The 14,404-nt window shown below is 37.6% G+C and overlaps 1 protein-coding gene across 16 annotated transcripts in view; it reads left to right on the forward strand.

Moving 5' to 3' along the window:
- LOC125648490 (microtubule-associated protein 2-like) overlaps positions 1-14,404 on the forward strand; it is a 60,886-nt gene that overhangs the window by 14,749 nt on the left and 31,733 nt on the right. For all 16 annotated transcript variants that reach the window (XM_056140490.1, XM_056140488.1, XM_056140495.1 and 13 more), the window contains exons 2-4: positions 5,467-5,784; positions 5,911-10,566; positions 12,809-12,876. In XM_056140490.1, the coding sequence (XP_055996465.1) occupies positions 5,467-5,784; positions 5,911-10,566; positions 12,809-12,876 (5,042 nt within the window). The remainder of the gene's footprint in view (positions 1-5,466; positions 5,785-5,910; positions 10,567-12,808; positions 12,877-14,404) is intronic.

The raw sequence follows: 14,404 nt of genomic DNA on the forward strand, positions 1-14,404 counted from the left end.
GCCAGAATACTTCTCATGAAGTGCTAATATGCTTTATGAAATATGCCTATGTGGAGCATCACAGTTCATATCTGCAGTGATTTAAATGAAATTCATTTCTCATATGAGATGATATGAGATGCTGCCTGTGACTGAATGGTATATTCTGCATTACTAGAGCAGGGTCATTTACTACACTGACCACACTCAAAATGCATTAATCTGTTAGAGATATATCCCGGTAAATGGATGCTGCATTAATCTGATAGAGAGATAAATGGATGCTGCATTAATCTGATAGAGAGATAAATGGATGCTGCATTGATGGATTCTTGCAGTTATGCTTCTGTTGTTGCAGAAGGGACATTGAATATATCAATACTGGTATGTGGCTCCTCAGAGTAGAAAAGTGACGATGGACGACTGAGCCACTGTTTCGTAGGAATAGAATGGTGATCTAAATGAGTTTAAAATAATGTCTGTACCCAGGTAACAATGGGAATCATTTTGATGTAAGTTTTGTTTCATATGTTTAATGTTCATTAAGCATTTTCAAAATAAATTAATTCTGTTTTTCAAATCTCCATTATGATAGAATGCACATTATTTCTATAGGTATCACACCGGTAATTGTCCAATCAAAATGAACTTAGTGAATTGTAGTTCCATATATTTAAAGAAATATTTTTTTCCTTGCGCGATTTTTCTCATTTCCTCTTCTTCTTTTCTCTTAATTTTTGCACCCCTGATTAGGAAATTTTGTGTAATTTGTAGAAATAACCAAGTGTATACAAAGGAACTATTTGCTGTTGGTAGCTGAGGCTACTTCCTGAGGTGTACTCCGGCTGTTTACACACATGTGAAAAACATGTGGATTTGAGGGTAGTCTTGTTTGCGGGTAATTTATTTTCGAAAATGCCGCGTAGGGTGGTGTTTTTCTGGTGTCAGCAGACAAGATAGGTAACATAGAACGTTTCTGACTGCGTTTTTCGGCATCAATTCTGTAAACTGATTTTTAATGAATTTTTTCCTCTATAGTGATATATAGTGAAAATAATTACCGGTGTGATACCTATACTGACCAGTCAGTTTAACGGTGGGCTGATGGTTTTTCCAAAGAGTTTAAAGACATATTCTGAAGAATCATAAACAAAGCACTGATGGTCCAGCTTACACACTTACTCTTCCATACTTTGTGTATCCATGTGAGGCTAAAAATCTACCACTATGAATATACGTTTTAGAAGTGGGCACTGTAATGTTTCGATACACTATCTGCATGTAAGCAATGCTATTGATTTATTTTCATAAAAAAAAGATCTCATTCTGTGACATCTTTTGTTGTCGAACAACATTTATTTCTGCTTATTATAACAGAACAGTTGAAATACTAATGCCTCATTTACATTCATTAAAACCCTTCAAGTGCTGGATTTTTATGATCCTGAATGGTACTAGTCTTTGAGTCACCGGCTCTCTAAGTTTGTTGGTGATGTCTAATGTATTAATGGTTTTGTGAATTGGTCTGTGATAATAACAGCCAGACATATTGATCTGGGTGATTTCCAGCTCTAGCTAATCACTCTGGCGGTTTGTCTGTATGACCTTTTGTGGGGTGAAGTAAGGTGAAGATACAAGAAATGGGGGTGAGTTAAAGGCTCTGAACTGTGTACTTAATAGGAAACCAGCTTAACATGGTATGCTGATACTAGCTATAGGTAAAACAAGGTCATCAGAAATTCAGAATAAGTTTTATTTTACACAGGTGTGATTAATTTATGGTTTACAGTGTGCAGATTATGTATTGATTTGATAAGTGGATTGCAATGTGACTAGATGTATCTTATCTAATAATCAAATCCTGGATTGATTTTTATAATTCTGCCAAGTTTTTATTTCCCAGTAGGAAGGAAATTTTGTGTAAGGATATAATGTAGCGTTATGACTTGATTGTTACACGTCCGAATGACCCAATACTGTATCAGATGACAAGGAATGGACCCAATACTGTATCAGATGACAAGGAATGGACCCAATACTGTATCAGATGACAAGGAATGGTCCCAATACTGTATCAGATGACAAGGAATGGTCCCAATACTGTATCAGATGACAAGGAATGGTCCCAATACTGCATCAGATGACAAGGAATGGACCCAATACTGTATCAGATGACAATGAGTGGTCCCAATACTGTAACAGATGACAATGAGTGGTCCCAATACTGTAACAGATGACAATGAGTGGTCCCAATACTGTAACAGATGACAAGGAATGGACCCAATACTGTATCAGATGACAATGAGTGGTCCCAATACTGTAACAGATGACAATGAGTGGTCCCAATACTGTAACAGATGACAATGAGTGGTCCCAATACTGTATCAGATGACAAGGAATGGTCCCAATGACCCAATACTGTATCAGATGACAAGGAATGGTCTCAATGATCCAATACTGTATCAGATGACAATGAATGGTCCCAATACTGTATCAGATGACAAGGAATGGTCCCAATGACCCAATACTGTAACAGATGACAATGAGTGGTCCCAATACTGTATCAGATGACAAGGAATGGTCCCAATGACCCAATACTGTATCAGATGACAATGAATGGTCCTAATACTGTATCAGATGACAATGAATGGTCCCAATACTGTAACAGATGACAATGAATGGTCCCAAGGACCCAATACTGTAACAGATGACAATGAATGGTCCCAATGGCCCAATACTGTAGCAGATGACAATGCGTGGTCCTAATGACCCAATTCTTTAGCAGTACTACAATGTATGTTCCAAATGACCCTGGACCATAGCAATATTACAATGTATGGTTCTATAATGACCCAAAACTTTAGCTGATTAGGACAGCATATACATTTCCTAATGACCCATAATGCGAACAATATGACAAGATTGGGTCCTTAAGACTCACATAAGTGTAAGGTTTCTCAGAAAGGGATTTTCATAGGGAGTGTGCCGAAAGTTGATAATAATCCATTCCTGATTACATATACCATAAAACATAATGGAAAATGTTCTTGTACAAATTGTTTTAGATATTCTTTATTAGAGATTTCATTACCCTCATATTTCAGTAGTACATCAACTAACTAATCAATATTCATTGAAACCAACTCGGGGGGGGGGGGGGGGGGGGGGGGGGGGGGGGGGGGGGGGGGTATGTCTCGGGCAGAAAAATTTAATGGAACCATCTACATCGTAACACATGAAAATCAGCTATGTAATGTAAACATATTATTTATTAATTGCACAATATTTATGATGATATATTTCTATTCAAACAAAATACCTATATATTCAGGGGTGTGAGAACACTCTGGGTTTGATCTAAGGTGACAGAAAATTATATTTTTCCAGGTAGAGTGTTTTCCTTCCTTTTTGACCAGTATTCCTCTGATTTATGAGGAATTAAGTAACAGCACTGATATAAATTGTGATAACAACATGTTCAACATTTTATAAAAGTACATGCATGTAATTCGAAAATTCGTCATCTTTGCTTGTCAACAGTTCTGTTTCAATACTATCTTCTTCACCCTTGGCATTTTTAACTGGAATTTCATCTCCTGAATTCATAAACTGAATTTTGTTAGAAATGGAGAGAGCTCTCTAAATCCAGTGAAAACACATCAAACATGCAGCAATCTGTAAGGCAATAAAAACGAATGTTGTGTCACCAAACTCTTTCCTTGAAGAGATTGATTGATTGATTGATTCGCTGTTTTCCGATACACTCAACAATTTTTCAATTATCTGGTGGTGCCCAGTTTTTATTGGTGGAAGAGAGAACCCAGATACAATGTACCTGGGAAGAGACCACCGACCTTCCGAAAGTAAACTGGGAAACTTTCTCACTTAACAGCGTGAGCGGGATTTGAACTCGCGCCGACCAGAGGGGAGAGGCCGTGTGATTTTGAGCGCAATGCTCTAACCACTCGACCACGGAGGCTCCCTCCTTGAAGAGAGTAGGAGGGCCCTCGTATAATGATATTTACCAACACCTGTAAGAGTTTTCTTTTTTCCTACACATATTTCATGCTTGTCTTGCAAGGATGTCAAATGCTCACGTTTCTATTCTGGAGAACAAGATGTGTCAGTGAAACACTATGTACCAAGACCAAGTCCAAAAGGGGGTACAGTTCATCTTTGACCTTGACCTGGAATAAAGCTATGATCTTTCAAATCACCAACAATGAACTCTAATCTTGTATATTTCAAATGGTTAAAGGTTGAAGTTTTGGACAGGGAAACAGACAGATAAAACAGAAGTAATATGCAAATAATAAAAAAAGATACACAAAAAGTTAGCATCTCCCAGGGTGTCTGTACCATACCAAGGGGATTTAGCCTTAATGCATAATCTGCACACTTGTTGAATGTATAGTCAGCAATCATTAGTTACAATGACATTAAATGGTGAAAAAGAGCATTAGGCTTTTTAAAAGGATGTAATAGCTTTCATTGCAGAAGCTTGGACAGTGCACACCCTTGGCTATATTGATTAATGCTCAGTTCATGGTTCTGAACATTATTGTATTGATTCAAGCTATTCTCCACGTTAAGCAAGTGCCAGGATGAATTAAGATTTATATTAAATGGTTTTGTTTTTAAAACCAAAATAGGTAATTATTTCTAATGATGCACTTTAAAAGCTAAATATGATTACATGAAAATATTGGTACATGTATTAGTATCAACAATGAATGTGTGATTATTGCAAAAATTAATATGCAGTGGTATTCTGGCATAAAAAAATACAAATATGGATTGACACTTTGAGTGAATAAAGTTTACTTGAAAGCAGCAATTATAAAAAGAAAATTTAACCCTTCTGGACTAGGCAAAATACATTTATTTACATTTTTCCCAAATACCTTGTACATTCTCCAATTTGTGCATTGAATGAGAAAGGGAAACATGGTTTTCATTGGATTAGATGTTTACAGAACTGAACAATTGTAAAATGCCATCTGCAAATTGGACAGTACACAGACTGATTTCATGTATTTGTTGCCATTTGATTTGCTGGTAATTTGAATAATGATGGCTTTCTGACCAAGAGTTGAACCTGCAATGAAGCTGAGATTTTTATTTAGGCAGTATTGGACTTGCCCAGGGCCTCATTTCCAATGATCAGTGGACTTCTATTGCCTATATGTATTCAGTGTCTTATTAGTTGTCAGACTCTGCGATCAAATTCAATAAACATCCTTACAGCTCGTTAGCATTTGGTCAGTGTCTCATCTAGACAGCCAAACATACAGAAGATCTTTGAAGTTGTCATCATGGCATTCATGGGATGAAGGATTTCTTTAGAAAAAGCCCTTTAACATTTAATAATTTGTATCTACAAATTACACCAGTTTATAAACAAATCTTATCTGATTTGCCAATGTAATTTTTTAGTCCGCTTTTTTTTGTAATTTTCATTGATTGACTTCTTTTGTCTTACTTCAGGTGTTAAACAAACTAATGGAGTGGAATATATGAATGGTAATGGTGTTAACTCACAAGAGAAAATGGATGACTTCGAAGCTCAGTTTCAGACAGTTTCGACAGGCAAGACTGCCTCAGGATTAGATCCCAATGCAACTCCTTTTGAACCTTTCAGTGAACATAGTAATATATCAACTTGTGACCAGTCCGTGCCATTCAGTGACCCCACACAGCCAGCAAACATGGCCACTGCTCCAGACCAACAACCTTCATCTGATGAGGGAGTTCTCATAGATTTTAGTGGGAAAGATGAGGTTTCGTCCCCTGCTCCTTTGAAAAGTATGAATAATCTAAATCTCATTTCTAACTTCCAATGAATAGGACAAAACTAATGAACTGTATATCCATTTATTTCAGACTTGTACATGTATGATTCTTTTTCACTTAATGAATCTCATTTTGAAGGTGAAGGGCATTTAGACACATTTTCAATGGATGTTGGACGAACAGAGGTTTCCTCATCTGAAGGAGGGCAACCTTTAATGGACGACACTTTACCGCAAGGTATGGGTGTTAATGTTGAGGGCTCAATGGATAATTTTGACCAAGATCAAGGTGCTTCTGAAATGGAATGTCAATGTGATAATTATGAACCAGATCAAAGTCTTTCGCAAAATGTGAGTGATCTTTCCCATTCACAAAATATGAACCCTAGTCTTTCTAATGTTCCTCATGATGTGATGGACTTAAAAGTTGCTCAAGAGGAGGAAACTGTGCCTATGTCTCACGAGGACCCAAGTAACCAACCTGCATATCAGTATGTCTCATCCCATGAGAGAAATTCTTTTGATGAACAAATCGTACCAGGTGTGTGTTCATGTACGGACGAACCTGAACCGGAAATCCCACAGGTGGAGGTCATTAAGGATGAACAAACTGCTCCTCAGGCTCAATGCCAAAGTGATGAGGAGTACGATGCTGGAGAAGATGATGGGGAATACTATGATGATGGTTCGGATGTCACTGATGGTGAAGATGTGGATGAAGATCAGATGAAGAACCAGAAAGCACAGGGTGAGGAGGAGGAAGAGATTGAAGTTTATACAGATGATGGAGATTACAGTGATGAGGAAGACTATGATGGTCCTGACAGCTACAGAGCAAGTGAGGAAAGGGAAGTCATTTCAGATTATGATGGAGAGTCAAGATCCAGTGAAGAGAGGCAGATGGAGGATGGCAAGGGAGAAATTGTTGCACAAATAGCACCTACATCTCAAACAGCTATCACTCAAGAGGTTCAATCACAGAAAGTATCTGACTCAGCAGAGACGGACCTTCATGATTTTGGTTCAGAGAATGTTAAAGCAAATGAGATGGAACCAGAGGATGTCACCACTGAGGACAGAGACAGTGGAAGGATTAATGAGGAAAGAGGTGTTAGTGAGGAAAGGGATGTTAGTGAGGAAAGAGGTGTTAGTGAGGAAAGAGGTGTTAGTGAGGAAAGAGGTGTTGGTGAGGAAAGGGATGTTAGTGAGGAAAGAGGTGTTAGTGAGGAAAGAGGTGTTAGTGAGGAAAGGGATGTTAGTGAGGAAAGGGATGTTAGCGAGGAAAGGGATGTTTGTGGTGCTGAAGTAGAACAGAGATTTGGTGATGAAAGAGAGACAATTCCAGTAGACACAGATGAGAGAATGGATAAGGAAAAAGAATGTGAACACTATGGTGAGATAGAGGAGGGTGATAGGGAAGACAGAGAGGAAATGAGTGATGCTGTAGTGGATGAGGTTAAACCTCTAGAGGACATATTTGTTACAAAGAGTGATGTAAATGAAAGTATAGGAGAGAAAGATGTACAGAGAGAGGGAATGGAGGATCAGCACAGTGATGAAAAAGAAGAGAGCTTTGAGGTTAAAAGAGAAGTCAGTGCAGAAAGAAACTTTGAAACTGTAGAACCTGAGAATCCTGTCCTATCTGATGTAACTGTTCCCTCTAGTCATGACCAGCATGTCGAAGTTGTTCAAGACAGTGTTTGTGATAGAGAAGAACCACAACCCACTGAAAGACTTTCAGAGTTTGATAAAGTGATGGATGAGAAGTACAGTGAAAGTGATGAAATAGCAAAAGAAAGCTCGGAAGAGAAAGTGAGTGTGGATGATATTGTGATAGAAGATAAACTCGTAGAACCTACAGGGAGAGGTCAAGGTCAGGTGCCAGATGTGATTTTAACCACTATGAAGGAACCTCATGATGAGGTACCTGATGGTGAGGTACCTGACGAGTATTCTAACAACCTTGATGCTGGTGGAAGTGAGGAGGGTGAGGTAGAAATACAGAGCAATGTAAGTGAGTTTGGGTCTCAGTATGCAGAGGTAGGGGATGAGAGGATGGATGAGGAGGAAAGTAATGGAGACAATGGAGAACCAGGAGATGAGGATTATCCTGATGAGAGAGAGGATGAAATGGAGAGAGAGGACTTTGATCAGCAAGAGGACTATGTAGAACAAGAAGAAAGAAAAGACAGTGAGAGGATTTGTGAGGATGTGATTCCACAGGTGGACCAAATGGAGAGTTTAGGTTTTCATGTGAACGAGAGACAGATGGAAATGCCAGAACAGAGTGAGCAGACAGACAGTTCTCAACGTGAGGATGAACATAAGATTGAAAGTGTTAATATTGTTGAAAAACTACCTAGTTCTGAAGAACTTGTTCAAGAGCCTCTCGAGGAACAACCACCAAAAGCTGACACATTCATTGAGAGTGAGGGATCAGACATGGAAGAAAGGTCCATCACTCCTGACCCTGATCAGATGCTAAAGATGGCCTCTCCAAGGAGTGAAGTGCCCCATGATGTATCTGATACCATGTTCCATAATGAAGAACCCATTGCTGAGACAGATGAGGAGCAAGGTGAAGGTGGACAGGGGAAACTAGAGCAAAAACCTGATGCTATGACAGGGTCAATTGTTCTTGATGAGGGGGAAACAATTGAGGATCAAGTACCTACAGAGATGAGCAAATCCATGATGGAAGGCTCTCTAATACTGAATGAGGGACAAACAATTGAAGATGCTCAGCCTGTTGAAGATGCTCAGTTTGAGGAGAGCCCTGATGATGAAATTGTACCTCCACTGAATGGCAGTGCAATGGAAGGTTCTCTAATAATGGATGAAGGACAGACAATTGAAGATCTTCCAGCTGAACACTCTTCAGTCATGGAAGGATCTTTTGTAATGGATAAGGGCCAAACTATTGAGGATCTTCCAGTAGAGGAACAGACAGGGTCTGTTATGGAAGGTTCTTGGATAATGGATGAAGGTCAAACAGTTGAAGATATACCACAACAGCAGGATATCATGTCAAGGTCTCTGATGGAAGATTCTATTGTCATGGGTGAAGGAGAAACTTTCGACAATCAAGAAATCCAAGCTGAACACTCTGGATCCACAATGGAAGACACAAATACATCAGAAGAGAGCCAAGCTTCACAGAAAATTAATGTTATGACAGGATCTATGATGGAAGGATCCATTGTCCTTGATGAGGATGAAAAATTAGAGGACAGGTTTCCCGAAGATACCATGTCTAAATCCATGATGGAAGAATCTGTAACATATGAAGAAGAACAAACTTTTGAAAGCTCACCAGCAAATGTTGCATCAGAGCCCCTCTCTGAAAGCTACACTGAATCTCAAACAGAGGATTCATTGAGAAGCACTAATGTGGGGTACATGAGTGATCAGGCAAGTCTCCATGAGCAGACGGCACAAAACATGGTGGAAAATGTTCTGAATGATGCCATTGATACAGTTGAAAGCATGCAGAGAGCAGAAGATATTTCGGTTGAAGAAGCTTCTATGGAGAGAACAGAAAGTGGTATAGAAGAATGTGTTCCAGAAAAATCAGAGGAAAAATCTTCAGAGAAAATGGAAGATGTGTCAGTGGAGGAACCTTCCATGGAAAGATCAGAAAGTGCTGTTGAGGAGTGTATTCCAGATAGAGGAGATATTTCAGTTGAAGAGTATTCTACAGAGAGAACAGAGGAAAGTGCTTCTATAGAGAGAACAGAGGAAAGTTTAGTTGATGAGCCTTCAGTTGAAAAATCAGTAGAAACACCTGTTTCTGAGCCTCCACCAGATAGAGGTGAAATTTCAGTTGAAGAGTATTCTATGGAGAGAACAGAGGAAAGTTTAGTTGATGAGCCTTCAGTTGAAAAATCAGTAGAAACACCTGTTTCTGAGCCTCCACCAGATAGAGGAGAAATTTCAGTTGAAGAGTATTCTATGGAGAGAACAGAGGAAAGTGCTTCTATAGAGAGAACAGAGGAAAGTTTAGCTGATGAGCCTTCAGTTGAAAAATCAGTAGAAACACCAGTTTCTGAGCCCCCACCAGATAGAGGAGACATTTCAGTTGAAGAGCCTTCAATTGAAAAATCAGTTGAAACTTCTATTTCTGAGCCTTTACCAGGAAAGGTTGAGGTAGCAGAAGATGAACCTAAAAAGATGGTTCTAGAGAAAGACACAGCCCCTGAAAAGGAGGGAAAAGTTGGCGTGATAGCCAAGACAGATGAAGCTATAAAAAAAGAGAAAGTATTGAAGGAGCATAAGCAAGTTACCAAGACTGAGAAGGATAAAAAGAATGTTTCTGTCTTGAGTAAAGAACATAAAAAGGAAGTCAAGGAGAAAAAGGACAAACAAAAACCAAAACCAAAAGTACCTGCTAAAAGTGAAAGTAAGTCAACAGGTGCTAAAACAGAGACTGAAAAAACACCAGCTAAGGACAATAAATACAGTCATATCACAAGTCGCTTAACCCAGGACACAAGTGCTAGTCTAGCTCGTAAAACTGTAAAAAGATCTGAGGTACGAAAACAGCAAACCGATTCCAAAATTCCCTCTCCTGAGAAGGGAGATATCACCAGGAGGAGTCAGTCTGCAACGCGACAGGTTAGGTCACCACGGAAACCCAAGGATGTGGCAACACCAGAAGAAAACAGAGAATCAATTTCTCGTTCCAAGTCAACCCCTCGACCTGGCACCCATAGGAGACACACACCTAGCCCAATGCGAAGCCAAGTGACCACCACACGGAATGCAAGACCCACCAAACTTCTCCAGCCAAGAAAAGGTTTATATTTTGTAAGCTTGTGGCCTGACTAGCACAAAAAAGCATCCATACTGCTTATTCATCCACATTTTAAAAAAGGACCGGACTGTGCATCATGGTCCATGTTTTATAGGACAGTTGAATGGATCTACCCTGTTTGAACTGTCTTGTAAAATGTTATGCTTTCTTTATTTCTTTTCTGTCTGTGATATTTTGATTTCTTTGATGTTTGCCTGCATATTCATTGTCTGTTCAGTTTTGAAAAGGACAATGGTGTCTTCATAGAGTATGTGGTATGTTGAATGAGTAAGGTTGCAATATCTAACATCAGTCACTTAACTGACTTAAAGCTGAAAACAGAGGCAAAGCATGTGGGTATTAGATCCCTTTTGTTGAGATTTTGCTTCAGCTGCTTTGTGTTATGCATGAAACTAGTGTGTGATAAGGGAGATAACTCCCACTGCAATGATCATTTTGATGAGAGACATTGCAACCTTGGTGTTTTAGATAGTGTGGTATTTTTATTTAGTGCTTGTGATTTTATTTTCTAACTTCTTTTTTCTTTCAGTTTACGTCAAGTCATTTAATCATAATGCTATGGTACGTTTATTTCAAAACAAAAAAAACCCCAACACAACCTGTCCTAAGTTTGTAAAATTTAAAGAGTGAGAAATTCTGCTAATACAAATATTTAAGTTTTCTTGCTGTTTTGATGTTTCCTAAAACTCCTAAAATCTTTTTAATGATATAACCAACATGCTTATTTCTCTTCATCTCTTCATCCACAGTGCTGAATCATCTTAAAGATATTAACACATTCTGTGTCTGTATACGGTTTTAGGGATGTCAAGATGTGGACTAATTGTCAATCAGTTACTGCAACATTCTTTAGTTCATGATAATTTGGATGTCAGTTTTGTAATTCTAACTAATATTTAAACTAGGAAAAAATATGAAATACAAATGCACATATTTTGATAAATTTATTATTTTACAACTCCAGAATCATCAAAGAATTTTATAATCATGCACAATAAAACCTTGAATATAGAAAAAATACCTGCTGACTTAACTGATGCCCTAAGTAATCCCTTTAATGATCAGGTTTAATATTGCTTTTATACTTCATGGGATTGTTTAAATTCCTCATTCATTTTACTTGCAAATTTTTGTTAAAATTGTTCATTAAATTAACTAAAGTTTCTGAAATGTTACCGTTCCATCTAGTGAGATGCTTGCTAAATGTAGTGAAGGGGATGGGGGGGGGGGGGGGGGGGGTCTTTACAGCCCAAAATGACACTATGTGTTTTGCAGGAAACTTTAATTGGACATGGTTATAATGAAGTGTTAAATTTTCATTATTTTAATTTATTTTATGATTAGTCTGAAAATATCAGAAATCAGTGTGGCCTAGTTAAATGGCAGTGATTTTGATGTTTTCTTCATACATGAAATTTCAACAACCATTTAAAAGCTTAATAGAAACTTCATTTTGGGGGAGGGAAGGGAACTAACTGAATTGTCAACAATTGATTAATATATTGCTTGTAGTCAAAGAAATATTTAACGACAATGTTGGAAAGAGTCAGTGTTCTTGTTTAATACCAAGCATTTGACAATTTTATCAACTGATCAAATATTTTTTCTTATTTTAATTGACCTCAATTGTCAACGTAAAATATGAAACATATATTGACATCCCTATCAACCGCACAACATTACAACTTTAGTTATGAAAGTTCCCGAGAACTGGAAAATGATTCTTAAGATAGCTGGTAAAGGTTCAGTTTTCCCTATCCTTAGTAGTATTTTTCATTATAGATTTTCAATTTCATCACAAAGCATGTAAACACAACTTTTTAACTTTTGATTGCAACTAGAAAGCAGAAAAATAGCATGAATATACTTTCCCACAATCTATTTTTTTAATTTTACCTATCATTCCTCAATTTACATTACCTTTACTTTCCAGATGTAGATTTCAATTGATTTTGAATGTGCATGAATCAATGGCTTAGTTGTTTTTCAGTTTGCTTCTTTAGTCCTTTATCAAATTTCATTTAATTCATGGCCAGTAATTTTTATACTTTCAGTAAAAAATGTTGTTAAATGTAAGCCATACATCAGAAAAGTCAATTTGAAAGTAAAGGATGGAATTTAAATAGCATTTTATCAAAAGATATTTTAATGCACTGATACATTTTATGATCTTTGCACCTATCTAGTTTGATTCTACGAATTACTCTGATTGTTCGTGTTGTAGATGTAGCGGCTGCTAATGGTGTCACGTCACCTACCAGCGGGACAGACGAAGAGAAGGCAGGAAAGAGGGTAGGTAGCCATATTCTCCCTGCCCCCCTCCACGCCACTCCACTGTCACCTCACATACACACTTAACCACAGATTTCACACACCACGGAAGCAATGTACAAGCTGGAAAAGTTTGATGCCATTCCAAGGTATAAATGAAGTGGCTATTCAAACAAAGGATGCATACAATGCAATATTTTCAATAGGTACCTAAAGTTTTTTCTTCTTTTCTAAATAGGCATTTTCCTTGGGATTTTGTTAAATCAATGTGGAAAAATAACAGAAAAAGCTTTTTCAGTTGCAGAATTTGTTGATACCAGATTTATTTTTAAAAGAAATAAAAGACGCATCACTTTATTGCAAAACGATTTTAGTATCATGCATGTAAATTAATTTAAATGTCCTCTAAGGATGGGTGAGTAACCTCGTGCTTTTTGGTAAGGGAGATGTACAACACATGAAGTAGTTTGTCTGTTTAACTTTCATCTTCTGTGTCATCTAGTTGCCATGTCAACTGTCATTTCTGTGCTAGAGTCATCTGGGAAATTATTTTACGATGCCGTATTTACCCAAATAAAATTTTAGTGCACATTGGTCACATTCAGCCCAAACAATTTAATATTTTGTTTATCAAAAAAAAGGGACTGTTATATAGCAAAAAACCAAAATGTTGTTTGAAGATATTTTTTTTTACCCTAAAGCATTTAGAGAAGCAATCGATGTTAGGATTGTAACAGATGGGAAACTAATTTGTTATTTTGATGATCAACAAATCTTTAGGAAGGGTTACTATGATCAGCTGTAGGCAGTGACCTGTTTATGATAACTCTCTGTGGAGTTCAGAATCGTTCTATGTAGATAAATATGAATAATTGACAACATCTGATCATTATACAGGTACAAACTATTACTGATGATGGAAGAAACAATTTATGTAAATACGTGTCATGTGAACAGTACATGCAACACACAGTATCCATTTGATTGGAATGGATAAAAATCCACAGACTATTTGGTTATGATTTAAAATGTGTATCTGTGGACTGCTTTACTCAAGGTCATCATCTAATACATTATCATAAAGTATTGACTGTTTCTTGTAGAGCCCCCCACCCCCTCCGTTCTTATGATAATCTGTATATTTGTAATAAACTAAGCTTGCGAGAGAAAAATAAGATTAGAAATCAATGATAAACAGAGCAGTACACACTGACATTAATTAATAACTGCAACATGTAAATACTGCACTGGCACACCAACACAGCCACCAATTACTATTTTTGCCGCTAGGTTTTGTTTTGGGGATTATCGATGTCCATCTGGAACTAAACAAGTGGCTTCTTTTTTTTTTTTTTACATCCAGTCAGTGTAGCGTATAAATTCTGGAATTTTGAAATAAGGATTACTAAGGAATTTTCTACTAGTTTTTTTTTCAGTGGGCAAGTTTCTTTTGATCAAGACCAGCTATCATATTTTTTTTAGATTGGAAAATTTAATGTCTTGCTTATTTGGGGGGGGGGGGGGGGGGGGGGGGGGGGGGGGGGGAGCT

The sequence above is a fragment of the Ostrea edulis genome, chromosome 6, assembly GCF_947568905.1.
Source record: "Ostrea edulis chromosome 6, xbOstEdul1.1, whole genome shotgun sequence".
In the NCBI taxonomy this organism is placed as follows: domain Eukaryota; kingdom Metazoa; phylum Mollusca; class Bivalvia; order Ostreida; family Ostreidae; genus Ostrea; species Ostrea edulis.